Genomic DNA, 27,059 nt, shown 5'->3' with positions numbered 1-27,059 from the left:
GACTCTTATATTGCAGTGTCTCCGTAACTCAAATTTTCATCAGTCGTCGGGAATGAAACTAACACGCAAGAAGAATTGACCACAGCCGTTACTGGGCTTTTCTTCAACATATATAAAACATATTGGACTCTGTTCAAATTGGTATGGGGAAATATGTATACCCTAAATGGTAATTATTTAAGACGAAGTTTAAATTCAGAACTAGTTTAGTTAATGTGCCAATGCATTTGTTAATTTTACCTTTTAGTAAAGCGTTCAGTTTAGGGTAATTTAAAAACTTCTTTCTGATGTATATGGCTGCTGACTTTACTAAAGTAGGAAATTAAACTTAAAGTGTTCCTCAATTTTCCTATTTAGGAAATTTCATGATTCTTCATATCGAGTCTGGTTTTTCGCAGTAATCTCCAAATTGCCCAAGATGAAGCCAAAGGCAACACACATTGATGTGCTGAAAGGGAAAAGAGTGTAACATTCGACTTACAAAATAAACTATTTAGCTTTTTTCGTATGTTGAATCTTATTCTTAGAAGGGAACAAAAATATACGAAAGTGAAAAGTGAACATTACGTGTGAAATGTTAGACTACAGGGCACCATTTCACAGTAGATAATTGGATCCAGAATCTATCGTATCCAAATAATTAGTTACAGGCTTACTTGGTTTAACTCGTTCAATTTGATGAAATAATTAAGTTTATCGAAATCTCTTTTTAAAATTACTATTGATGTAGAGTCATGATCTAACTTAAATTATATTAGTAACTATAAAGGTATCCAGAGAAGATCGATCTTTTTTAAGACATTTGGTTGACTTAAATACTTTCGATGAAGTTAATGTACAGTTCTGGTGAGAAGCTGCCAGCTCTTTTTTTCAAAGAGTCTCTCACGTTTGCTTTTACTTGTTTTCTAAGCGCTCTTCTTCTAAGTTTTGAGGCTTTTGTACCAGACGGGCAGCAACAATTTTTGCCAGATGATCCCGATGATCCAGATGATCCGAACAAGCTTGTACTTGTACTTGAAGATCCTGAAGAGGAACCAGAACTTTTAGAAGAGCCTCCGAATAATGCGTCAAGAATACCATCAAATATTCCTGCTAAGAAACTTTTTAAGCTGCCAGAACCACCGGAAGATGATGAAGTATCGCCAAGGAATGACTCAAGTAAGCCCTTAAAAGCATTCCACAAGCTGCTGAGAATTCCAGAACCATCACCAAGGGAGCTTAAAAGGCTCTCGAGTTCCTTTTCACCCCATTTGAGAAGACTAGCCAAGATACTGCCTCCGCTAGATGATGATGAAGAAGATGATGATGATCCATCAGAATCGAATAAATCATCTATTGCGCTGCCAACTGCATGGAAAAGGCTACTCAAAAGGCTTCCGCCGGATGATGATGACGATGATGACGATGTTCCGTTTGTGTCCAATAACTTGTCAAAGATCCCACTTGCAAAGTCAGCTAGGTCATCCAAAAGGCTGTCACCACTTGAAGAGCCACTTCCGGAAGAGCTTGAGGAGTTGGAAGAACCAAAAAGATCATCAAACTCATCCAATAAATCGTCTAGGAAGCTACCAGTGGATGTAGATTCTGAGGTTGATTTTGTCGTCGTAGCTGATGAGTTATTTTTCTTTCCAAAAAGATCGCCGATAAGATCATCAAAAAAGCTATCGGTCGAAGTGGAGTCAGAAGAAGCTGAAGTAGTTGTTGTGGTTTTATTGTTGCTACTTCCTCCTAACAATTCGTCAAGAAATGACTCAGAAGTGCCTGTTGATTTAGTACTAGTGCTAGTCTTTGTAGATGAGGCCCCGCTGTCCCCAAGTAAGTCATCAAGAAATGAACCAGAAGTGCCTGTTGATTTAGTACTTGTCTTCGTTGTTGAGGCTTTTTCATTATTGCTCAAAGCTGTGGATGAAGCTGAATCGTCACCTCCCAATAATTCATCTAAGAAGGAGTCTGCAGTTGTTGTTGAGACAATGGAGTCACCAGCAACATCAGACAGTATAGCGGTGGCCAATGACCCAGAAATTGCAGCTATAGCTATGTTTGTTGTGAACCTCATATCGACCTTCTTCGTGTTTTCACTGTCGCAATGCACAAATTGACCAAGTATTTGTAGGTTCCTTAGTGATGATATATAGTTTAAGGTCTTACACTTTCATTTTTTTTCTCCAAGAAGTCCACGGCAGATACTGATACTTTTAAATCATCTGGTTTCAAGTAATGAATTAACCTAATCAGTTAATGTTTATTCAACTAAATCCATTTCAAGGTATTCTTGGAATATATGTGCCCCAAAAAAAAATTTCCTAATTAGGTAATGATGTTCCTTAACTCTTTCCTCTGAGGGAGATGAATTTTCCACTCCAGACTGTTTAGGATGCAATTGGAATTAAAGAACTAACCGTTTTCGTACAACAAAACATTATACTTTTCAGAAAGGTATATCTAGTTGAGGCACACTTGTACTCCTCTTCTAGGTATATACGATCCTTTGGTGGAGTCTACACGATGGCTCGCCATTTGGGTTTGAGTAGGAGCCATTGGTGGTATCGAATGAGATAATAGGGAACCTTTATTCAGAAATATACTAGATATTATTCCAATTGGTTTTATTCTCAGATTTTAAACTCTATAATAGGGTATCTTGAATTTAAGAACTGGCCATATCTCAATTACCAATTCATTTCTTTATTGCAAAGTAGAAGACTGACCTGATGTTGAAATGCTGTTATCTATATTGTAATAGAAGCAGTAGCATAAAGGACGAGTATTAAGGGAATTTTGTTTTTATAATAATAACTAGTTTTATCTCCTACAATCGATCATATCTTGGAAGAGATTTTAATTGAAGAAATATAAATCACGTGACTTCGAGGTTTCTATATTGCCTTTTATTAATTTGAAAGCTCTATCGGCTCACGATATCATTAAGCAGCCATGAAACCTTCTTTAATACGACTTGTTAGACCCCGCAGACCGGAAAGGAATACTGAAGCCCTACTTCCACCCCTTCAACTTTATAGAGCTATTTTAAGAGCTCATATTCATAAGTTGCCGGCTCCATTAAGATCACTAGGTGATCAATATGTTAAGGCAGAGTTTAAGGCTCATAAGAGTGCCGATAATCCTTTACATATAGTCGGGTTTTTAGCTCAATGGCAAGATTACTTGAGAAATATCGACGGAGGCAGCTGGATGAATGGTAAGTTGAAGCAACAAGAGCTCGACAAGATGTCACCAGACCAAATAGGACAACTTTATGAGCTAATGCAAGAGGCGCAAAGAATAGGAAAGGAAGATGCCTAGTTGCTTCTTCGAATTCGGTAAAGCTTACAATGGATTTATTTAAGTTATTTAAATTTTGATGTGTATGTAATTGTGTAATAGAATCTCATTCGTCTTCATTTTCATCATTATTGGTTTCTTCTGTTTCCTCCTTCGGTTTATGCTGATTGACAAACTCGAAATGAGGTGCAAACTCGGGCTTTTCCAAGCCATGTATTTCAAACCACTTCGGTATACATGAATTTCTTGCCCAAGTTGCTTCGTTCTTGGTCAGGCAAATACATCTCCTTTGTTTTCTAATAGACGGATCCCACGGACAATCTCCATTTGGATTGTGAAAGTAGCCTGAATTTTGAAGAAAATAAAGCTCACTGCTTTTCAACATAAAAGAAACGGCCATCGAATGTATTGGCGCATCGCCCCATCTCGAATAGTAAAAGCCACCCTCTTGGTCTAGATAATTAAAAAACTTCGTATAAGATTCCAGCCGAAAGAAATCCATATCGCCAACTTCGAAATTAGACCAAAAGTGACACATATTAAAAGTTTTCCCATCATCTTCTGTCAAAAAGGCTACGTTATTATCCTCGCTCACAAGCTTCGGTTCCAATTTAAAAAAATTGTTAACCGTATCCCATAACTTTTCTACTGTGGTATGCAACTCAAGAGGCGCTAATGTGAAGGCGTATTTTTTGCCATTCTTCCTCATATGCTTAAATATATCCTGATAAAATATGTCACAGCGATATTCTATATCCGGTTCAACCCTCCAATAGTATTTGTAATTTTTCATTCGAGGTAGATGAAAAAAGAACCCAGAATTGAAGCGGCACATATGTCTATAGGATTCAGAATCACCATATTTTATTTGCTTGCTTTTCATTATCCTTCTAGTTTTATTAGCAGCTTCCATGTCTATCCAATCAGGGTAAGACCAATACTCAACCGGAATCTCCTCAAAGAAAGCATTACCACTGACGATATTACTAACTATTTCTTTGAAGCCGGGATGAAAAGGCTTGTCATTTGCGAAAACCCAATCATAGTGATACTTTGAGTTAAATCTATACTCCACAGATTGTATTGACTTTAAAATCCCTCGCAAGTCTTCGTTTCTTACTAAAGAAAAAAAAGTAGCATTCTCCTTTTCATAACCAGGCTGTGGTTCGGTCTCTTCGTTGAAAGACTGGACCGTCAAAACTTTTCCCACATCCTTGTCATTAAATTTAATTGGATATTGTTTACCCTCCTCCATATATTCAAAACTCACTTCCTGGTTAAATCTGCGTAGATCATTGAAAACGACATTAACATCCTTTATTGGGGAAATGCGTTCTTTCTCTAGCTGCTTATGATTAATCTGAGCTGTATTTTCCGCCGTTTTCTCTAGATTTGGCTCGTCATTTGAATCAAGAGGAGGAAGGGGTGTCACACGATCGATATTTTCGGATTCTATTAAGTTATATTGATGATACTGTTGAAAACAAACAAGCGCTACTAATATAATCAATAAAAGTAGCGATTTTCGTGTATTAAGGCGTCTGAAAAGCCATCGATAGGCAGTCATGATCAATACATAGCTAAGATACTTAAATAAGCTTCTATGGAATTATTTGTAAATTCTTATTTAGTTTTTCGTCACTTAAGCCTCGTCCGACTCGAAAGTCTTACAGAAAAGAAAATACATAAGAAAAGTTAGACCGCCCCTTGAGGTAAAAAGCATTTTACAAAAGCTTGCTAATCTCTATATGTTGTTACTACAATATAAAAGTAATAGTCTTTGTCCATTTGAGTGTTTTTATTTAAATTAATTATGTTTATAAACCTTTGCCATAATTACCTGAAGCAAAAAAGTCAATGATGATCTTAACAATCTTCTCTAAAGCTTCGACCCATTCCAGCAACTGAGCATTGACTTTCTCTTGGTCGTTACCCAATTTTTCAAAAAAGTCCTTTCTATAAGGACAAGCTTTCATAGCCAATTTAAACACTGGCTTAACCAAAACACCATGGTATTGGGCCAAAGTTTTAGTGTAAGCGTCAGTGAATGTCTTTGTCAACTCACTTGTGGGTTGGTCGATTGTTTCTCTCATAGCCTTTGCTGTGAATTCCAATCCTCGAGAGAGCCAAAGAAGACCCTGTGTGGCAGTTTTAGTCTTGGTTCCTGCCTCCGACAAAATTAAATCCTGTAGAGTGCCTGCTCCACTTGGATCTGATAACAACTTAGTACGCACTTTTTTGATATTGCCTGTCATGTCTTTTTGTACAACAGCGAAGGCTGATGAGCCCAATAAATCAAATAGCTTAACTAATGATTCTGAAGCTTCCAAAAATCCGGCCGTATCAATCTTATCATCGGTAACAGAAACGTCCACGAAGGACTTTTTCATTTCATCAAAGAACGTAGACATTTTCAGAAACAATCTCTTTATAATATTGTAGTATTTGGTGAATATTAAGTGCTACTTCTGATGAAGTGTCAACAAAAAAATTGCCCATATGGACGCGAAATTTTGGTGAATATGCAGTCGTATAAAGATGAGTTAATCGGGAAAGTAATAATGAAAAGCTGTGAAAATTTCGTGTTTAAATTCTATTAACTATTAAACTTATAAAATCCCAATCAATATAGTAAAAATTATTATTTAGCAGGTGGTGTTAATAATACATTATTATCAAGAATGGAGTAGCGAGAGGTTGAAGACATAGATTTACCAAATTAAATCATTTGCCCATCTTACCTTTCGGGACTCCTTTTTTCTATTCTTTTCACTTGTTAAGTCGTCGTCATACAAATCATCCGTGCTTTTCTTTGTGTTAGAAAGAGGTATTAATGTTTGGTTGACAACCTCCACGCCGAGAAGATCATGTTTTTCTTCTTTTTCTTTTTTCAAAGAGTCCCTGTATTTCTGGAATTCGCCTCTCGAGTAAAACCCTGAACGTCTTTCTGTATTATTGCTGTTTTCTGTTGTCTTTCGGAAGTGTTTATTTCTTATTGCCTTTATGATTGCCATTTTTTGCTTCTTGGACTTCGAATCATCGTTAGTGGGAATTTGAACCACTTCATTAGCGTCTTCTGGTAATGGAAACCCCTCACAGTTTGATGCATTTAGTTCTGTTCCAAACCTTGTGGCATCATTGATATGACCAGTCAGTGAGTCTACAAGAAATATAGTTGATCGAGCATCCCCATACCTAATGGAAGGTTTTGTGGGTACAGGAGCAGCACGATGCCTAGGAGAACATATTCGTCTAGGAGACTTAGCACTTTCGGCAGATTCAGATTGCCAATCCTTTTTTTGCTCAAGATTTGTTAGGTTTGAGAGGGGTCTAGTGCCAGAGGTCAAGTTAGTGTTTCTTCGAGGTGTTTTGAAAAACATCTTATTAGATTTTTTGATTGAATTATTATCCCTGCTCTTGATAGATTTCAATGGGTCTGGTGAAGGTGCCAAGTTCTCCTTATTCTGGGACTGCTGCCTTCTTGATATATTTTGATTTAGATAATTACTCAATTGTCTATCCAATTCGTCTTTGGAATTTGAATTTAGAACCTCTTTATTGAATCTTCCTTTGAAGAACCTTGTCCGTAATTGATCATCTAGTTCAAACTCAAAGTCCCTACTGTATTTTAAGCCTAATTCATCAACCAATTTGTTTAGTTTGTCATTGTTAAGCCCTTTAGAATCAAAGAAATCTTCATTCATAGGATCATCAAAATTCGATATATCAAAATGAGGACGGGATACTCCCCTGAGTGTACTTGTAACTTGAAAAAGTTCATTAGCAACTATATTTGTGTTCATTAAGTTTGGCCTGAGACATGTTTTAGGTGAATTTGATCGTATAAAATTAATTCCATTAGTGTCGCTTTGAGATTGAACATTTGCAAATGATGATTGGCCTTGCTTCTTGATAGGACTAATCGGTATAATAATGTCTTTTTGGCTCAGAATATCTGGTATTGAACCTAATGTATGCTTTTCGTTGTCTAACTCATCTCTCTGACTCTCTAGTACATTGTTGTCTATCAAGTCATTCAAGTCTATCCTGTATTCGTCTGTAGCAAGAATATCATTAGGATTGAAAGAATCCTCCAATTCAGAGTTTCCATCTATTGATTCATAATTGTCTGCTTGATCTAGTATTAGGACTTCTTCCATAATCCTCCTTACTTTCTTGTAGCTATGCCCTGTCCGTAAACGCAAATCTTGATTTTTGTTGATGCGATAGTGGGTCAATAGCGAAGATTGATTTCGGACCCTTTTTCACTTTAAAGCTATAACTGTATTATCGAAGTCTGTTCCAACTGAGGAGTAGTGTTTTGTTTCTATTCAACCCTCAGATATCTTTTCACGATGATATTTGTATAAGAGATTATTATCTTCAAAAATAGTCTATATAATGTTTACAAAGTATCCCTATTTGGTAATTATTGCCCTTACACAAAAATATCGATACTCAAAGCGAACTTATATTGTGGAAGGCACAAGAATGCAATAGTATAATTTCAAGATGGATGAGTATCCAGTTTCTTATTACGTATGATCTATTGAGAATGTTTATAGAAGCTATGTAGCACGACTTGTCTTATATTAAAGACCAGGCAGCTAATAAACAGATGCACTATTTACGAGACAGTCGCTCAATATTTTATTTTTTATCCTTTTTCTTATTCAAGAATTGTAAATTATGCAAGCTCAAACTTGAAGACGACCTGAGAGGAGCATTTATAGCAGCACTTCTGTTTGATGCACTGCTTGAGGGCTTTGTAACACTAGAACTAGAATTTATTCTTTTAAAAAAAGCATGAGGATGGGGCTCCGGAGACTTGCTCATTCCTGGGCTAGTCCCTAGAGCTGGAGAATTGCTCAGTGTCGAATGATCAAAGTCACCTTGAGCCTTGCCATCCAACAAATCATGTGTGCTTTCGTGGCCGCGCGATGAATTACTGCCAACGGAAGGTATGCTCCATTTGGACGACCCTCTGGTCATACTAGGGGGTAACGGTGTCAAATTCACGTTCGATTCGCTTCGTGGAGGAGTAGGCGAAAGAGAGGATGTATTTCTAGACAAATTCGCCAAATTAGCTGAACTATGGCCCTTCGATAGCTTTCCTTCAGTTTGGGGAGAATCAGATGCATCATTCAGAGACAGTTCTTCGAACCTTTTATTAACTTCATTCAAGTTTATTTTTGAGCCAGGACGAGGAGGTTCATACACCGGAGCAAGAGATTCCTCCAGTGGTGCACTTGAAATCGCTTGGCTATAAGATGGGACCCTTGATAAGCTGGTTGGATCAAACAAGCTGCTGCTTGAGTTGACGCGCGACATGTGTACTGGGGGCGATGCAACACTTGGAGAGAGTGGACGACTTGAAGCTGCAGGACGACTAAAGTAATCACTTTCGTTATGTGTGTCTCCATCAATATTGAAAGTTGGTCTCCCCCTTGACCCAACTGAAGATGGTGTCATTGTTGGAGTCATGTTTCCTGATTGTTCTCCATGCTCTCCTCGTTGAACGCATAACTGTCTAAGGTTTTCAACTAGTTGCATGCTATCTAGTGGCGAGAGTGACATTTGATCTTGAACATCATTTCCATAATGTCTTGGCGTAGAAGACCCTGATCCTATAGGTGACTCTGCAGGTGAGACGTCATTCCAAAGTCTATCGAAAATATGTCTTTCGTAGACCGGAGGTGCCACTATTCCTGTCAATGATGTATAGGAGTCAGTATTTGGCACATTAGGAGTTTGGCCCTCGCTTGTATCATTGGCAAATAATACCTCTTCTCTCTCATTTACATCTTTCGCATCTTTGTCAAGCGATGTAGAGCTTTCCTGCTTAGCAATAATTCTGACAAACGGCGAAATAAACAATTGAACAGGCAACGAAGCTCTTAATTCGGATACATGTCCATCAGGGTTTACCAAACCAATAACTACTTTAATTTTATGTCTAACTTTTAAGTGGTTTGGTACCTCGCAGTCTTGCGTGCACTTAGATAAAGTTGCAGGAACCTTCAAGAAAGCATCTATTTCCCACCTGTCCATCTGAAATCTTTCATCATTCTCATCTGGACGCTTGATTTTCTTTTCGACGACGGTACGTAAATCATTGTGAGTTCCCGGGTAATTTCCAGCAAAAGAAAAAAACTCTACTAATTGAAGCTTTATCTCACCCAATTTCAAACCTTTCATCAATGGCACCAACATGAAACTGATTGGCGTACCGGATCCTATCGCTATAGCCTTCGATGGAACATTTATAGAGTATTCGACTTTTTTGGGCCATGTGTTATCAACGGCTACTGTTTCCGACAATTCGACAGCATCTGAGCCTAATGTACGAACTATTCTTAAGTGTCTTTTTGTTACCATGTTATTATGAAACTTTCCTCTATCTATAGTTGCCTCCATCTTGTAAATTACTGCACCGCCAGGTAGTCCATCTACGGATTCTGGCATATTTCCTGGAAGAATCGCATTGAACGGAATCTCATAATTTCCAGGTGTCAAAACCTGATCACCCTTAAGAGAGCTTAAGGCAGCCAAATTAGTTGAAGATGATCGTGCTGATGACGCTTTACCTGTAAGACTAGTGGAGGACAAGGATCTTGATGCATGGCCAAGGCTCTTTAATGACGCTGTTGAATGAGTTTTGCTCAATGTACCAACAGGCAGCGCATTTCCTGACGAGCTTTCATTCGTACGGTAGGCATGAATATGGTGTGTCAAATCATTGCTATCCCACAAATGCTCAAAAATTTGTCTCTCGAACTTAAAAGTCCGTGGTGCGGACCCTCTGGTCGATCCCATTTGTTCAGTCCAAGACATCCTCAATGTACCATACAAGCGTAATGAAATCTTCTTTACGCTTATAGATTCCTTTAAAGATAAGACTATGTTTCCTGTCAACAACGCTGATGAGGCTTCCGTTTCATTACCTTTCAAAACCAACACGTCATGATCGAGGTTAGTTAGTCGGACATCAAATAATGATGCCAGCTTGGACTGATGTGACTGGTGTGACGATTTCTTGGGCATTTCTATCAGTTTGTAATTTTACTCAGTGTTCAGCTCAAGCTCTCATAACAAACAAACCTCTCGAAATATAAAATATTGCTTTTTGTTAGGATCAGCTTATCAGGGTGAAGTCTTGATGAGTGGCTTTTTCTTAAAGTTTGTATCACGTGCGCTTCTAGCCGGAAAATCTCAGAGTTTCTTTTTACGGAAAAACCATTCGCTTTTAAAAAGAGAGCCAGATCTCTACAAGTTAGTTGCAAAGTCTTAATAATCCTCTTAACATTAAAATATCTTTTAGGATCTGAAGAAACATGTGCTTGAGGATTGCTACATTGTAATAATAGAGTCTAATTTATGCTTGAAAAATTTTAAGCAGAGTAATTAAAGTTCTAGATACGCTTCGTTTTTTGCGTCATTTTATTAAAGGCTATCATAACGGACTTACAAGTGCGCCCTCTATTCTGCCTTTTCTCTCCAATAGAGAAAAATGATAAAGGGACACGAATGTTTCTAATGATACCTTTGAAACTGGATTGCATTTCGGTAGTCGTAGTCATTGAAAATTTTTACTGAACTTATTACTAGTGAAGGTTGTTTTGCAAGCTAATGTACACATTTCGTAACTTTAAAACGAATTGAGTCTAAAATATTTGAAGTTAAGCTGGTGAGACTTACTCTTTCTTCTGTAATTCTTGCAAAATAAGTGAGAAATTCCCACATAACACGTAACTACTTACCCCTGTATTTACACGAGCGGTACCTGAGTATTAAGTGTTGGAATTCGCAAGCCCTTTCGTCGGCTATTGCTAGTGTGCTTCTAGTGTTATCCTTTTGGGGATTAGCCAGTATGGATGTGCAAAGTTGCAACATGAATTTTCACGTGACTACAATTTGTGGTAAATACTTTGAGAGTTCAGCCAGCCATCTCAAAGTATGCCAGCTCCAAAGGTAGGTTGGGATTGACAAATTAGGACTTGAAAGGGACTGCGAACACGAATCTAGTATCGAAATTTTCCCTTAATAGCGTTATAAGGGATGTAAACGATGAAAAGTGGTCGGTAAGGTACATATGGCTGGCAGTCAAATCTCAAGTTATGGGGATCTTTTTATTGATAGTGATATGTATATATATGGACAATATCCACCAGAGGTAAGTGGAAACTTTAATAAGGTAACCCAGTCTGGAAGAAAACCGCACGGTTGAATAGTTTGGCACAACTCGCCACCTAAGTTCTGCATTATTTATGAGTTATAAATGAAACGTTAATCATATCAACTCACCTTAGTCAATCATTATCATTTTCAATTCTTTGGAAATTACAGTCTGATATATTACGTTTCATCTTGCATGGTAAGAATACCTCTTCTACTATAATTAATTGATAAATATGGATTCTAGTCCTGTCTCTGCAAACAGTACCAAACCTTTACAATTTACTGAAGACTACAACAATCAGATCTATGAGTTGAATTACCTATCAGATTACAAGAGGACTTCCAAAAAGTCGAGGTCAAATGCTTGCTCTCATAGAAGAAACAACGTTCTCATTACACCATCTATTAAGCATTTTTTTAGACGCAGGTCTTATAAAACAAATTCACTTGTTCCAAGCAGTCCAAGCTATCTGACATCACAAGATGATACAGATGCATCACTTTCATCGTTATCATCTGATAGTTCTGATTCAGAATTCGATACGCATGATACTCCATCAACACCAAATACTATCCAAAGCGATTCCCTTAATTCGAAAACCAAAAGTAATGTGCATTTCCAGGATTTTAATTCTATGTCATTCTTAGACAATAAAAAAACTTCAATTTTTGAAATTCCAGAGTTGGTTCATAAAATTATTCAGTCAGTTGATAAGCAGAATACATTTATTCCACAAGAAAGTTCGCCCGTCAGAAGGAGACCATTAAGCTTGAGACACTCAATGTTGATACATGGTGATAGAGATTTGGCGGAAAGCTACTACCTCGATGCATCTACTTCTTCCTATGAGGAACCAAAAATTACTGGTGGTGGTCCCCTTTTCAACTGCCTACAAGTTAATAGATTGTTCAATGAAATTGCTTCAGAATTTTTGAATGAGAAATTATTTTTTAGCGACCAAGCAAAGTTCTGTAAATTCATAAACTCAGACTTCAAGGTAAAGATTCAACCAAAAGTGTTCTTGTTGCATAAACTATTTCAGATGAAGCAAAAGTCAATTGATATGATTAAACATAAAATTGATTTTTCAAGATTGGAATGGATAGAAATTTATATGTGTCCAAAATTGTTTCCTACTCCTGAATTTTTCATCAATGGATCAAAAATTAAGAAAATCATTATTACTGGATCCAAGACATTTGATGATCTGCATTTGATATTAATTAGTAAAAATTGTCCTAACCTTGAAGTTCTCGATATAAGAGCTTGTGATCTCATCACTGATGCTGGTATATACCACATTGCAAAGAATTGTAACAAACTCAAATACATAAATTTTGGAAGAAAAAGCAGGGGTCATTTAGTCACCGACAATAGTCTAATGATGATTACCAGCAATAATAAGAATTTAGAGACGGTGGGTTTAGCAGGTTGCCATGTATCTGATAGAGTCATTTGGAACCTTGCAATAAATTGTAATGCAACATTACAACGGCTATCACTTAACAATTGTTCTCAACTCACAAACCAATCCATACCTTCCATCCTTCAGAACAATTTACTAGTTAATCTTTCTGTCCTTGAGATACGATATGTCAACAAAATTACAAACTTTGCACCTCTTATTCAATTCAAGAGACGTCAAGAGTATAGAGGCATATCTATTCTCATTGAAGCTTGTGAAGAGTTATGTTTAATGATGAGAGAACAAGAGCTAGAAATGGACCAAAAGATATCTCGAAGAATATTCACGGACATAATCGATTGGGTCAACAAAACTGAGGATGGTGACATGCCACATGAACAACTTTTACAATCAAGAGTAGCGAATATTTAATAAAAAATTTAATAGTCATAAAGAATTTTGCAACTTTAGTTATCGTAAACAGTAGATTTTTTCCACATTCGCTTCAAAATTAGAAATTCGAAAGAAACCCGAAAAGGACTTCCGGGTTTATTTATTGATATTCCCGATTGGGAACAATTGTTTCTACACTTTAATGAATAAAAGGAAAGACGTAGACGACGGCTAGTATGAGCACAACGCCGACATACTTGACAGAATTCACTAACTATACCCAAAACGTCACCACTTGTTCATTTAGTTTGCACTTTGAAGAATTCACGCTGAGAGGAAAGTTTCTTACAATTTTTCTCAAGCGCTTTGCCAGCCTAGCTTGATATAATTGGTACAGCAATTCAAAGATACTTCGAGCAAAAGAGAAGAATGTCTCCTGTGGACTTATCAAGAAGGCCCAGCTTAGCAACAGTTAGCACCTCTATCGGGACGGATGTAATCACTCAGAGACACTGCAAGAGGGCCACTCTCTCGGACAGCATATGTACCGTTAAAGAAATTGGACTCAAAACGGAGTCCTGTCCACGTTCGTTACTCCATAGACCTTCAATGCTAGATTTGATTGATGATACAACATTGACTTCGCTACCACTACCCCCACCTCTGAAACCTAAATCGAGGTCTTCTTCACCTACTAGGACTTCGATGAGCAATGCATCAACGCCAAACACAAGCTCTTTAAGAAATGAGATTTCAGAAGTGGAGAGTAGCAACTTAGATGATACACAACAATATGAGGAAGGTGACAGCCAATATGAAGAAGGGGACACTCAAGATCCAATTGTGTTGATTGAAGATTATGTTGACGAACGAGTTGAGAGTGTCCTAGAAAACAACACGCTTAAGCGAAAGGAATCGTTAGCTAAATTTAAGGAGAAGCTTTGGAACGTTGAGAATGATTTAAAACCTCTTTTAGAAGGCTCAAAAACAGACGAAATTGTTACTGCAGACCTGAAGATAGGAGCTGGCATCTTTAACGACAGGATTAATGAAAAAAAGAGGAATCGATCTATTTCTAATGAAACCATCATGAAGCATATGACAATTGAATCCCGATCAGAGAACTTAGAACAAATATTTGGCGAAATTCCGGGAGCAAGTGACCTTAAGCATTGTGATCTATGTGAAAAGCCACTATATGAAATTAGTTCAATAATCTACGCTTGTGAATCCGACAAAGAAAACACCCTAAAATTTGGGGATTTTAGTAAAAAAAATCACTTACATCGTACTCATCTGTATCATGAGTTTATTTGTTGGGAATGCACGGAGACTTATGAAGATTTCTTCGATGAATTGTATCAGATAGAGCTAAATGCACCTAGTAATATCACCCCACCTCCAAAAGCAAGAGATAAAGATGAGTTTATGACAACAAAAAAAAAGCTCTGGCATATGTTTCAAGGAATTCAAGAAAAGTATAGTCAAAGACAACCTACAGTACAGATGACGTCTAATTTTAACCTTAATTCAAAGCAATTAAACTCCAAACCTTCATTCACAGCAAAACTATTGAATCAAATTAAGAACTGTAAATCTGCCTGACGATCAGATAGTAACAAGTATCAACTTTTCAAAAGCCTTACAGAAAGGAAAATACCAGCATATATAGCATTTTCATGAAATATACTACTATTATGGTAGCACATTTATATACAGGATATAATATAATGAGTCTAACTAATAATCGAGTCTATATCGATACTAATTAATATCACATATTGACTTTATAGACGAATGTTCAGAGACAGAACAAAATTATTCATATCTTTTCGTCGAACGATCCCACGGAATCTGACCATAAAAAATGAGAACAGATTTGATTCTTTACTCGATGAGGAAGAGGGTTTGATTGAATCAAGGCGAACTAATTATCGTGACAATAATAACTCTATTGAAATGAAACAGATCATCCCTTCAATATTTGAAATTTCAAAGGAATTAGATGACATCCAAACAAGGATTAGGCAGCAGATTGATGAATTGAATTCAACGTATAAAAAATTGATTATTGTAACCAAGAGCGAGAAGGAATCGCTTGAAACAAAGATCGAGAATTTGAATTATCAAGTATTAAAAAACTTTGAGAAATGCTATGTCTTGATCAAGAAGTTCCAGTATCTTCATGATAATCACGAGAAATTGAATTTAAACTATAAGGCGAGTGATTTAGAAATTTTGAATAATTACAAGAGAAGCTACGCAACGAAATTACAACAAGATTCATTAGTCTTTCGAAATCTTCAAAATAACTATATAAAGTTCTTAAAAGACGATGAAGATGAGTCAAGCGGTCTATTGCAATCCAGTGAAGATCAGAATTTATTGATGGAAGAAGACTCAAGGAAGATAGATGAATATTCAAAACAAACATTGCAACAGCAACAGCAACATTCCAGAATGGATTCACTGTACTTGCAGGCAAGGGAAAAAGAGATATCAAATATAGCAATGGGGATTTTGGAAATATCTACCATATTCAAAGAAATGGAAACTTTAGTAATTGATCAAGGTAGCTTGCTTGACCGAATTGATTATAACCTCCAAAATACCGTACAAGATCTCAAATCGTCTGATAAAGAGCTCATAAAAGCCAAGTCCTATCAAAAGAGAACAACAAAGTGCAAGATTATTTTCCTTTTAATATTAGTAACTTTTGCTTTGTTTATTTTGGTTCTTGTAAAACCACACGGATCTACCAAGGTAGTAACAAAACCAGCTACGAGTCCCCGACCAGAGATCAATAAACCGAATGATAACGAACAGAACACTTTAAGCTAGCTTCTACATCTATTAGAATAGTCAGTATATATAAAACCAAGAACATAAGACTTATTTAATCTTTCAAGGAAGAAGAACTGAAAAAAGATAATATAAATAGCCTATGAATAATAATACATGAATTAGCTTATCAAAGTCAATAGTATTCTCAAAAAAACTCAATTTGTGAAGCCATATGGACCGCTAGCTTTGCTCTTTTGATTTAATGAGGGTGAGTTTCCATATGCCCTCTTACTAGGAGGGATAAACCCTTTATTTCGCCTCATGCCACCAGGACCTCCTAAAGCAAAATCAGGGTTATTAGACAAAACATTATCAGAGACTGTCGGCTGTCTCCGCTGGGGAGCGGGATAGTAAGATGGTTGCTGAGGTATGGCCTGTGGAGCATATTGTGGTGAGTTTTGATAAAACTGCGGAGGTGGTGCCTGTTGACCATTTGGAACAAACTGGGGCCGTCCTTGAAATTGCTGTGGGATACCACCAGGTCTATACGTATAAGGGTTTTCAGGTACTTGTGCACCGTAAAACTGTTGCGGTGGAGGATTGTAACTTGGATTTGGTGCTCTTTGGGAAACACTCGTGAAATCAGAATCTGCATCAGAATCAAGCTCAACTGGTTGGTTGTTAACGTGAGATTCGTCATCATCCATTTCAGTAAACGGCTTATGACCCTCCACTTCAGGATGGTGTTCAAACACGCTCATGCTTGTTCCGTGATAGGGCTGCACCCCAGCTGGATCGTTACGTGGATAAGGTAAGCTCGAGTTCTTTGGGGCCAGAAGTCCTTCATTTGAAGTTGGAGCTACCATATTGGGCACAAATCTTGGTGCCATTTGTTGTCTTGTCGCAACTGGTGTACTAGGACCGTTTTTAAGATTAACATTCGCGTCTTCATAATATGAAGAGGAACTTTCAGAGCCCTTAGCATAAGAAGAATTCATAGGTCTATCATTAATTGTGAGATCTTTCATAAGTTGCGGATTTGAATTGTACAAGGACGAATTGCTTGCTATCTTAGTCACTTGATCATTGGATGGCTTGACCTTAAACTCGTAATCTTTGCTGATAGAACTTGCATTATCAAAACCACTTCCAAACTTGTTAGGTGCTTGAAAAGTATTCACTTGTATATTTTTAAACTTATCATCAAACTCAGTTAGGTCATCTGTTGTGCTGACTACGGATTCATTGTCACTTCCTCTACTTGCAATTCTCAAAGTGAAGAATAAGAACATCATAGAAAACAAATTTGCTGCTGCTGCACCGACCAAAATCCACCCCGTCCATGCCACATGTGGGTGGAATACCAAGATAATGATGACGGTAACTACCGCTGTTGCAAGAAAACTTATGAAATTTAAAACGATAGCAACAATCACCAAGAAGCTATCCACAAAGTGGGATATAAATATCAAAGCCAAAGTAAGGAAGTTGAAACCAAGAGCTATGGGACATATAATAAACACTTTGGCTAATTTGTCCCTCACAGACGAACTAAAGAGCCAATCCTTTGTGCTATCAACACCTGAAACTGAATATGGATACGTAGCACTAGGGCAACTGCTTGAGCTAACCTTGCAATATCCAAAAACACCATAGTTGTATTGATCCGTACTTCCTAGTTTAAAAACATCCACCACTGGTGATGATATGGTAGCCAATAAGAGAAATACGAATGACACCAAGATCAAAATGAATGACAAGGAATTAAAACTTAGTTGGAACGCCATGATTTCTTGTCTTTTTGCCAGATACTGACAAAATATAATTCAGACGCGGCGGCAAACACGAAGATGCCAAATAAAAAAGCGAATGAAGGAGTATTGAAATTTCCTAGTTACAGTTGATTGATTTTGTCAATCTAAAAGTCCCTTCTGTCTAATAGTCTATAATGCTGTCTTCGTGAAATTGCGATTCGTTCTTTTCAATTGTATACTGCAAATTTGAATAGGGGGTGAGCGACTGCACGAACACACGCGCTACCTATACGGCTGTGAAGACACAGACGAGAGGCGTTGAAAATCAAAAAAACGGACACGGCTATATACAGGCGAAGGATAATTACAGACCAATAGAGATTAAGGAAGAAAGCCGCAGACAGCCATGCCTCATTTGAATCGCACACTTATACTCAAGTATTAGTTAAAATCGCGTGGGAGCTTTGAGCGAGGCAGTGCGTATCCAATATGTTCTGCAATTATTATTAGCATATATACAAAGTCTATTTTTGGTAGTGCACACATTGCAGGAATGTTATGCGCATAGAGCTCCGTGCAAGGTTGCGGCTGTTATAGGTTTGACACAGTCAATATGAGTAGCAGAGAGTCATTCAAAATCACTTCCCTTCATACCAGATATCAGGCACTTCTAAAATATACCTCTCCATTGCTTCTCTGAATCTGATTCTGTACTGCTTTGGAGTAACAATAGTAGGATCCTTGCCCTTTCTCCCTATCAAGTTGTTTCCTTTGACCCAGTTTTCCACTTTCTTATCCCATGTGAAAGTTCTCAACCAGTCTATGATTCCTATGTAGAGCTTTTTGGAAGAGTCATCGATTCCAATTACTAAGGAATAGTCCATGACCTCCATGGCAGATAAGAAACTGGTGTCGTTAAAGAGTGACCCTCGTAGAAGTCTTTTCAGGTGCTCCTGTACGAAGACAGGCGACTCATATATGTATTCAATCATATTTTCATCTAGAAGAACCTCATTCTCCTTACCTGTTTGTTTAACGTGACGATTCCGCATAGAACCCTTGAGATCAAAGATTCTAGTGGTATTGTGGCCGTAAAAGAGATTCTCCATGATCAAGAAATCCATCTTGAATGTTTTTCCATTGACCGAATTTTTAATTTCGACCTGGTAGAACCCAAATATTTTAGCAATTGCAGTGGTGAGGGTGTTGAACATCGACTGTGAAATATACTTAAAGTAAAACGGCGCAATTGAAACAAAAGATTCAAGCTCCGACTTCGACAATTCCTTGACTATATATCGATTGTCTAGAGTCTTCAAAAAGTTAGAACCACTCTTACCTCCGCTTGAATTCCACTTAATACATCTTGATAAACTTTGTATGAAACTCTCGTTGTTACCACACGAAGTTCTGAATGCTTCAAAATGTTCGGAATAAAAGATTTTACATGAAAGTTGCATATTCCCATCAACGAATTGATATTTTAAATGATTGGATTTATTTTTGATCATAACTTTTTCCATGTCGTTCAAACCTTTCTTATTTGAATTCTTTTTAAATTTCTTCTCTATTTTGATGAATTGTTTAATTTTGGTGTTGTTGGAGTCGTTTACTTCAAATTTTTCGTCTTCCACGGAACCGTCCTCCTCCATTTTCTTTATCTTTTGCTTATAATCATTCGATGATAAACATAATGCAACCAACGAAGTCGGCTCATCTTCTCGAACAATAACATCAGAATCTGCGAACGTATGCTCCGAAGAATCAAGGGGATAATCTAATGGATCCCACAATGTAGCAGACCTATCTGCCCAGAAGTTTGTCAATGATTTCAAGAGAGATTGTCTTTCAGGCTGGGGGATTTCGAGGTTTTTGTCCTTAGATTCTCTTGTCAAATCGGGACCCTTTTCATCGCTTCTATCAAAGCTTTTATCTCTGGATGTCTCTCCCATTCTTTCACTATCCTTAACAGTTTTAGGGGTCGGGATTCGATCTCTGGAATCACCTGGATTCCCGAAATGGTCCAGACTTGGTACTTTTGTTTCCAACAATTTCTTAGTATTTTTTTCCTCATCATTTACATCCACTACATCTTCAATTTTATTGTAGATTTCCACAATTGGCTTAGATTCCAGAATTGGAAGGGCTTTGAATTTATGTAATTTTTTTTGCAATTCCTTTTCTCTTTGCTTTTTGAACTCCATAGATATTTGGTCAAAATTCATTTGATTGAAGAAGTTAGCCAATTGCGTTACCTTATTAGATTGATTCAAAGAAGCCTCAGAGCCTTTGCGTGCTACCTGCTTTTTCGGCTTTGCATTTTTCTTCAAGTCTTCTTTCGAGCTTCCTGATTGCTCCTGCAGCAAAAGTTGTTCCATTTTATTGATCCTATCAAGAAGATTTGACTTTTGATATAGGGAAGATGGAATCATCTTTCCAATTTCATTTGACTTTTCTTTATTGATTGGGCTAGAAAATTCAGTATCCTTTTCAGAATTTTTATTTTCAGAATTCGGTAATGTTTTAGCGCCTTCATCTGGTTGTTCACCCTTTTCTTCGCTTACTTTTTTTTGTTCAGATATGGATCTCTCTACAGATTTAGATCCACTATCAAAATCACCTTCTTTCAGTCCATCATTATTATACCTATCCATTAAAAAATTTTTAAGATGAAATTGAGTAATTTTGGTGATTTCGTTTTCGCTTGGCAAAAACAGCTCTTCAAATTCATTAAATTCATTGTCCCACTCCACACCTAGCTTTTGTAAGTCTCTTAATATGGAATTCAAGCTGATACGATCTGTTGGAGAAGTCGAATAATATAAATCCAATGTTTTAGATTCTATTGACTTTGCCTGCTCCGCAGCTTTTTGTTTGAGTTCTTCTATTTTATGAAGACCATCCTCAGCTTTTTCATATGTATCAACTTTCACACGATTTAATCTTTTATAAATACTTTGGAAAAAATTCTCACTTTTCTTCTTGATTTGGGCCCAGCTTTCCACTTTAAGCTTTATATCAATCTCTGGCATGAACTGAATTTGTTTCTTTGGAACAACCACCTCGTAGCTATCTATCTCGGAAAATTCGACTCTTATTACAAGATTCATGTAACCAAAACACTTGATATAAGACTTGAAATAATCGTGTTCACAAACCTTTTCTGTAACAGCCACGTTGCTTCCCCAGAAAGCTAATTCAAAAAATTTACCAACGGATAAATAATAAGTATCATCATTCATTGGAACGATAGGAGTTGATTGGTTGCACTCTCTGCAATAACTCCACATAACTCGTCTGTTCTTTCCTTCGTAATGGTGTATAACGTTATCATACTTTTCAAGTATAAAATCTAATTTGCCGTTGCCATGGGCATAACTCTTATAGTGATTTAAAAGTAGATCACCGCACTCGTCACAAGTATTGGTTGAATCTTGGAAACTTTGATCTAAGAAGATACCTAGGCATTTATCATTGTCAGAATAGTAATCGATAGCAATTGTACTAGGACCTAAACATGGTGTCGCAAACTTAATAGAAACCATCGAATATAATAGATGGATGCTCTTGTGAAAAACAGGATAAAGCTGGTAAGTCGAAAGTTTCATACAGTTCGACCATGCTCTGGCTTTTAAGAGGTATTCATTGAGTAGCAACCTCAGCTGAGAAGCACTCACAAATTTCACAATATTTAGGAGATCAGATTTCCCATCAGGAAGAAGCTCAAACTTTAAATCAATTTTCAAAAGGGTTATCCATGTTTCCTTCACCTCACTGTTATCACTGGCAGCTTGAATTTCAACATCAGTTTTTTTAAAGCCAGTATACTTCTCATACGAATCAATTACCTTAGATAACGTAGATGGAATAGGGAACCTCACTGCAGGAGATAAACTAATTTTTCTTTCACAAAATAAATCAATATATTGCACAACCTCCGCTTTATCAAGCGAAACATCTCCCTGCGTTTCGCAACTTATTCTATCTACCCTTTCTTTCATTTTGAATCCTTCAAAAGCCCGATTGCTAATCGAAAAGCTCAAGCACAGATTTTTAAAAAAACTCTGCTCAAATTTTGAATTGAGCCAACCCACAATCAAAGTTTCTACAGCATATTTTATATTGTTAAGAAGATCTTCATCTCCTCCTCTTAGTGAGATAGTAAAACCTGCTTCGATCTCCACTCCGGTAAAGAAGGCAAATGATTTAACATAATTATGAAAACAGTACTTCCTTATTTCAAAATTTTTGCATGACCCTAACGAACCTTTTTTGAAAAACAAATCATTAATAGACTGGAAGATGTCTGCCTTTGTATATCTTGAAATCCTTTCAATTACCTGAGGTTTTACGTTAGATATAACTGTGATATTTGCGTCTTCTAATAGCTGTTCTGCTAGGCCACAAACAGAGTCTCCGACAACTATAATATCAGGTTTCAAAGAAATTAAACGCGAAACCAAATTCGAGATATAAACAGATTGCTGAGCATGAATAATCCTCAAGCTTATAAACAGCTCTTTTTGCTTCAAATATTCTATTGGAAACATTAATAAAGCAATTTTAGGATTATCAATAGATGATGCCATGCTCTTTGAATCAATATTTTTAGTCATAAACAAGCCATCTATAATACCAGTATCTTCAATTGTCCCACCTAAAATCTTTTTGATTTTTATATATTGTTTAATATCAAGCGTATCAGTCACTTTCACAAGACTCACATTTGATAGTACTTTCTCTAATACGGCTACCCATCGTTCCTGGCTTCCTTTGACATCACAATCAACCAAGCATTGCATTAGAATTGAATCCAAATAATCTTTATAAATAAGATTGAGCTCAGAATTTTCATTATCATCATATGCTAATTTTCTTTCATCTTTCAGAGCGACGGCCAGAGCCATATCACCAGGACGTAGTTCTTCCAAAGTTAAATTGAAGGAAGGACGCGAAGAGTGCTCGTATATACTCTCTACCACTGAGTCTTGCCTTTTGTTAGCTTCGGGCTCCAAATTGCCAGTTGATGTGTCTTTTATGTTCAGGCTTTTAGAATGCAGGCTCGGCGACCCATTAAAGTATGTTTGGCTACTCTGTAACGCTTGGTTTGGCGTTGGCGATGTTGGGGTTGACACGGACAGAGGAAAGTTGTGGAGGTTACTGCTTTCAAAGCTAGGAAGTCTATTATTATTCTGGGTCAAGATCAGAATGTTCCTGGTAGATTTACTTTTCCTTCTAGATTTCATTCTTAGAAGAGACGCATGCGCTCTTTCCTGAGACCTTAAGCGATCAGAATTGGGCAATTCTTCTAAAAATGTGACATTTGAAGGTTTCATGACCTGTTTGCTATCATCGTTATCTATAATTGCATTTTTTGGACTATTATTGTGAAAAAATTTTGAGTGAGTAGGTGGTGTATTCATTGAAGAGCTCAAAGATCTAGGGAGTAGTCTTTCATTAGCCATGATCGTAGGAAAGTCACCCAAAGTTGGGACTACCATTGAACTATTCGATACTGCTGCACTTGGGGATAATGCAGAGGTAGGTCTATGATTATCATAGCCCAAGTGGTTTAAAGAAGTATAGAGAGACATTACTTGCTCGTCTTCATTTTCACTCTCTGCATCATCACCATTTATGTCATATTCATCTTGCTTAGCATTAACGGTAGTAAAGAAATCCCCCCGCTTGGATCTCTCTTTCTTTAGATTTTTATCAGTGTTTGACAGGATCCTATATTTCCCTATCTTTTTACTCAAAATGTTGTTATAAACTTGATCAAAACTACCAGTTTTCTGCAGATCAGGTTGATTTCCAACCCTCAAATGAGAATAATTTTTAAACCACTGATGACCAACCTCACCCACCAGAGAAGGAGTGACTGATGAATTAATATTAGAGGTATGATAAGCACCTGGCAGTGCATACTTAGATAGTGGAATTTCAACTGCTTCTCCAGTCCTAGTAGTTGGAATCGCCATTTGGGGCGCATGCTTAGAATTTGTCCTTGCATTTTCTGCATTAGAAAATTTTGACAAAGACTGCTTCGAAGTATTCAAATCACTCAGAGGCGACGAGCTACTTCGAGGATATATGTGATAAGAAGGTGAGCGATCAAAAGAGTTAACCGTGTCATCTTCAAGTATGTTTCTACTAGAGAACACATTTGAGTTGCTAATAAAGCTGGCTCTTCTCGAATTGTTAGATCTCGAATTTATTCTCGAAAGTTGGTTTGAAGAGTTGAAACTGTCATCGTTTTGAGTCTTGTTTGTCTCGCTGCTTTCAGTATCTGAGTCACTTGAAGAAGTGCTAGACGAGTCATCACTTAAATAGACTATAACGTCACTGTAACAAGGACGACATACTCTCAATTTATCATTGTAGGTTTTTTTCTTATTTTTGTTATAGCCTTTCCGTTCTTCCTTATGCTGTTTGTAGGAAATAAACAATGTGCAATCTGAGCAAAAAATCTGGCCACAGAATCGGCAGTGGTGTTTTCTTCTGAAAGCTGTGAATGGTTTAAAACAATTTAGACAATCTGAAACAAAAGAATCATTCATCCAATATTTTCTTGGTATTCCACCATTTTTTAAAGGATTTTCAGAGGACCTTTTTGGCTTCTTCGCTTTCTTTTTCTTTTTCAGTCTCTTACTAGGAACGATTGAAGAGGCTGAAGACACCACAGGACCAGTTATGTTATGGTTTATGATATGCTTTGCATTATCAAGGAAAATAGATGATAAATTTGAAGATTGCTTCTTTCTCAAACTATGATTTCCTTTATTGATTGCGTGAAATGTCGATAAAGACGAAGGATATCCTCCTTTAACATCATTTTTGCGTGGCCCTTCTGCTTTTACTGGAGAAGGGACTTCAAAACCATCGTTATAGATGTCACTGTTCAACATATGAGAAGACGTTTTAGGTGAAGAAATGGTGCTCACATTAATTGTATCCGTGTCTGAAGCAGAATCTTCCGAGAGTTCAATATCATTAGGTAAATTATTGAATATTTTTGATAGCTCACTCAGAATCGTCTCATGCTTTTCTTTAGTGTTAGTGCTCGAGTCCGTAAGAGGAGCATGTAGCTTTGAAAATTGATGCTCTATCGACGAAGCTTCCCAATCAGTGCTTGCTACAGCATTGACATTGATGACGGAGTTCGTCGCACTTGTATTCAACAAAGGCGGCTGTAGCTTAGAGCCCAGCAGTTTGGGCAATCTCAAGCTCTTGAAGTCGGGTGTCGAATGAACTACCGCTTGTTCAACTGAAGTCAGCGGCATAGAGACGCTCTGCAAAGCAGCAACTTCTGGAGCTGCCAGCTCATTTTGATCATCGTTAGCAATGAGTCCTTTATCCACTTTTGAATATCCTGTGTTTGGAGGAGGTGTGCTTTCAGTGACATTATTATGAAGAACTTCATTAACCGATGGCTCATAGCACACAGACGATACGGCTCTGTCAGAGTCCAGCGTAGGATCCACAACGGCCATCGTCGTCAATGTCGGCGGCTTTATGGGACTGCTACTTTGGCTGTTGGAACTTATGTTATTAGACTGAGGTGAAGAATAGTTATGGACAAAAGTGCTTGCATTATTGGTTACCTTTCTTAATGTTTTCGAAAAAATATTTGTTAATGTCTTCGAGTGATCCTGTTCAGGGTCAGGCAACGTAGGAAATGATGTGAAATCGTCTTCATCTTGACCAGCTTGGACGTTCTCTTCACTGTTATTCAGATGTTGTAATAGCCTACTTTCATTACATGTGGGGTCACTCATTCCAGTGTATTCTATAAATCAATCAGACACCAACGATAACAAGGGCAAAGCTTATGATACTAGAGTACCCAGAGGCCCAATAAAGACCACAAAGTCTTTAAATCACCGCGTCGGAAGTAGAATCTTATCTGCTGATAAGTCTTTTATAGATTGCAAAGCGGGCTGTTGCTAAATACAACCAGCGAAGGATGTCTATAGTACAAAGGCCGATAGTTTCCCAATAAATCCTCTAAGGGGAACCGAACGCAATGAGACTTTCTTTTTGATTAGTGTTATAGGTTGTTAGCAATATTAGTACTGATATCTATTTTTCTGCGAATTATTTCTGTAAGTTGGGATACAAAATCCTCATTCTCAACTAAATTTTAGGGACACTGGAGGTCGAAAAAAAAAATACTCTCAGTTACAAGATAGATTTATAAGAAGAAGTGGAGGGATAGATCGTGTTTATTATGTCATCTTCAGGATTACAAAGGCGCCGTGGAGGAAATAAGAATGTCAATTCCTCGGGTACAAAGTCAAGATCCTCCAACTCGTTTGATGGAGACGAGTTTTCCAAAAGTGATAGTGCCGACCACAAGATTGGATATGATTCTAGAGATATTCAGGATAGGGAGGCTTTGAACTTACCATTATTAACTTTAATGGAAGAAGTTTTATTAATAGGGTTGAAAGATAAGGAGGGATACTTGTCTTTCTGGAATGACAACATTTCGTACGCTTTGCGTGGATGTATATTGTTGGAGCTTGCTTTTCGAAATAAAATTAGTCTTGTCAACGATCCGGCTAGACGTTACTTTGAATTGAGTGATAGATTAGTTGAGGTCATTAACACGGAGCCTACGGGCGAGGTTTTGTTAGATGAAGCTTTGAAAATTATGAAGAACGACGAGTCGCGTTTATCTGTTACAAACTGGATAGATTTGTTGAGTGGAGAGACTTGGAATTTAATGAAAATAAGCTATCAATTGAAGCAAGTAAGGGAGAGGTTAGCCAAGGGATTAGTTGACAAAGGGATCTTGAGAACTGAGAGAAAGAACTTTTTTTTGTTTGATATGGCTACACATCCTGTCGCCGATAAGATGTCAAAAGAATATATTAAGCATAGGATTTTAAATGTCTTGACACAAAGAACTGTCAACTTGGAGTCTTTATCCAATGAACAGTTTCCGGCTAACACATCGTTCAAGTATCTTCGAACCATTGCTCTTGTATGTGGCTCATATGCAGCAAACGTTTTAGAAAATGTCTTAATGTCACTAAATTATGATAAAAGAGATCAGGCATTAGCAAGAGCCGACGAGTTACTCAATATTTTTAGCGAATACCCCTTTAACTTGTCTCACCAAAGTTCTTTAGGTTTAGGGGCAAATCTTAGCGAAGAGATCAATAAAGAAATCGAAAGCAGTGGTGCCAACGAATTACAGTTGGAGTTGATCGCGGCCGTATTCAATGTATTTGCAAGAATGGACTCTATCTTATGA

General features: G+C 37.3%; 12 protein-coding genes across 12 annotated transcripts; 6 read left to right on the top strand and 6 right to left on the bottom strand.

The window, feature by feature from the left end:
* Positions 1-824: 824 nt before the first annotated feature.
* PRCAT00001018001 (uncharacterized protein) lies at positions 825-2,099 on the top strand (the record flags this gene model as incomplete). Its single annotated transcript, XM_062956950.1, has 1 exon — positions 825-2,099. The coding sequence occupies one exon, from the start codon at positions 825-827 to the stop codon at positions 2,097-2,099; it is 1,275 nt and encodes a 424-aa protein (XP_062807841.1).
* An 835-nt stretch (positions 2,100-2,934) lies between these two features.
* On the top strand, positions 2,935-3,303 carry PRCAT00001017001 (uncharacterized protein; the record flags this gene model as incomplete). The annotated part of the gene is made up of 1 exon (XM_062956949.1): positions 2,935-3,303. One exon carries the CDS (start codon positions 2,935-2,937, stop codon positions 3,301-3,303), a length of 369 nt encoding a protein of 122 aa, XP_062807840.1.
* Positions 3,304-3,388: 85 nt separating this feature from the next.
* Positions 3,389-4,849, bottom strand: PRCAT00001016001 (glycosyltransferase family 15 protein; the record flags this gene model as incomplete). Its single annotated transcript, XM_062956948.1, has 1 exon — positions 3,389-4,849. The coding sequence occupies one exon, from the start codon at positions 4,847-4,849 to the stop codon at positions 3,389-3,391; it is 1,461 nt and encodes a 486-aa protein (XP_062807839.1).
* Positions 4,850-5,099: 250 nt separating this feature from the next.
* HET1 (Het1p) lies at positions 5,100-5,693 on the bottom strand (the record flags this gene model as incomplete). Its single annotated transcript, XM_062956947.1, has 1 exon — positions 5,100-5,693. One exon carries the CDS (start codon positions 5,691-5,693, stop codon positions 5,100-5,102), a length of 594 nt encoding a protein of 197 aa, XP_062807838.1.
* Positions 5,694-5,993: 300 nt separating this feature from the next.
* On the bottom strand, positions 5,994-7,442 carry PRCAT00001014001 (uncharacterized protein; the record flags this gene model as incomplete). Its single annotated transcript, XM_062956946.1, has 1 exon — positions 5,994-7,442. The coding sequence occupies one exon, from the start codon at positions 7,440-7,442 to the stop codon at positions 5,994-5,996; it is 1,449 nt and encodes a 482-aa protein (XP_062807837.1).
* A 490-nt stretch (positions 7,443-7,932) lies between these two features.
* On the bottom strand, positions 7,933-10,326 carry ROD1 (Rod1p; the record flags this gene model as incomplete). The annotated part of the gene is made up of 1 exon (XM_062956945.1): positions 7,933-10,326. The coding sequence occupies one exon, from the start codon at positions 10,324-10,326 to the stop codon at positions 7,933-7,935; it is 2,394 nt and encodes a 797-aa protein (XP_062807836.1).
* Positions 10,327-11,693: 1,367 nt separating this feature from the next.
* Positions 11,694-13,298, top strand: AMN1 (Amn1p; the record flags this gene model as incomplete). The annotated part of the gene is made up of 1 exon (XM_062956943.1): positions 11,694-13,298. The coding sequence occupies one exon, from the start codon at positions 11,694-11,696 to the stop codon at positions 13,296-13,298; it is 1,605 nt and encodes a 534-aa protein (XP_062807835.1).
* Positions 13,299-13,688: 390 nt separating this feature from the next.
* PRCAT00001011001 (uncharacterized protein) lies at positions 13,689-14,864 on the top strand (the record flags this gene model as incomplete). Its single annotated transcript, XM_062956942.1, has 1 exon — positions 13,689-14,864. The coding sequence occupies one exon, from the start codon at positions 13,689-13,691 to the stop codon at positions 14,862-14,864; it is 1,176 nt and encodes a 391-aa protein (XP_062807834.1).
* A 192-nt stretch (positions 14,865-15,056) lies between these two features.
* On the top strand, positions 15,057-16,100 carry TLG2 (Tlg2p; the record flags this gene model as incomplete). The annotated part of the gene is made up of 1 exon (XM_062956941.1): positions 15,057-16,100. The coding sequence occupies one exon, from the start codon at positions 15,057-15,059 to the stop codon at positions 16,098-16,100; it is 1,044 nt and encodes a 347-aa protein (XP_062807833.1).
* A 158-nt stretch (positions 16,101-16,258) lies between these two features.
* On the bottom strand, positions 16,259-17,830 carry SRD1 (Srd1p; the record flags this gene model as incomplete). Its single annotated transcript, XM_062956940.1, has 1 exon — positions 16,259-17,830. One exon carries the CDS (start codon positions 17,828-17,830, stop codon positions 16,259-16,261), a length of 1,572 nt encoding a protein of 523 aa, XP_062807832.1.
* A 605-nt stretch (positions 17,831-18,435) lies between these two features.
* On the bottom strand, positions 18,436-25,575 carry FAB1 (1-phosphatidylinositol-3-phosphate 5-kinase; the record flags this gene model as incomplete). Its single annotated transcript, XM_062956939.1, has 1 exon — positions 18,436-25,575. One exon carries the CDS (start codon positions 25,573-25,575, stop codon positions 18,436-18,438), a length of 7,140 nt encoding a protein of 2,379 aa, XP_062807831.1.
* A 452-nt stretch (positions 25,576-26,027) lies between these two features.
* Positions 26,028-27,059, top strand: PRCAT00001007001 (uncharacterized protein; the record flags this gene model as incomplete). Its single annotated transcript, XM_062956938.1, has 1 exon — positions 26,028-27,059. The coding sequence occupies one exon, from the start codon at positions 26,028-26,030 to the stop codon at positions 27,057-27,059; it is 1,032 nt and encodes a 343-aa protein (XP_062807830.1).

Source organism: Priceomyces carsonii (assembly GCF_900007245.1).
Source record: "Priceomyces carsonii strain CBS4050 genome assembly, scaffold: Debaryomyces_carsonii_scaffold_1, whole genome shotgun sequence".
Classification (NCBI taxonomy): Eukaryota; Fungi; Ascomycota; class Pichiomycetes; order Serinales; family Debaryomycetaceae; genus Priceomyces; species Priceomyces carsonii.
Note: the sequence above shows the minus strand (reverse complement) of the source record. Positions and strands in the feature narration are given on the sequence as shown.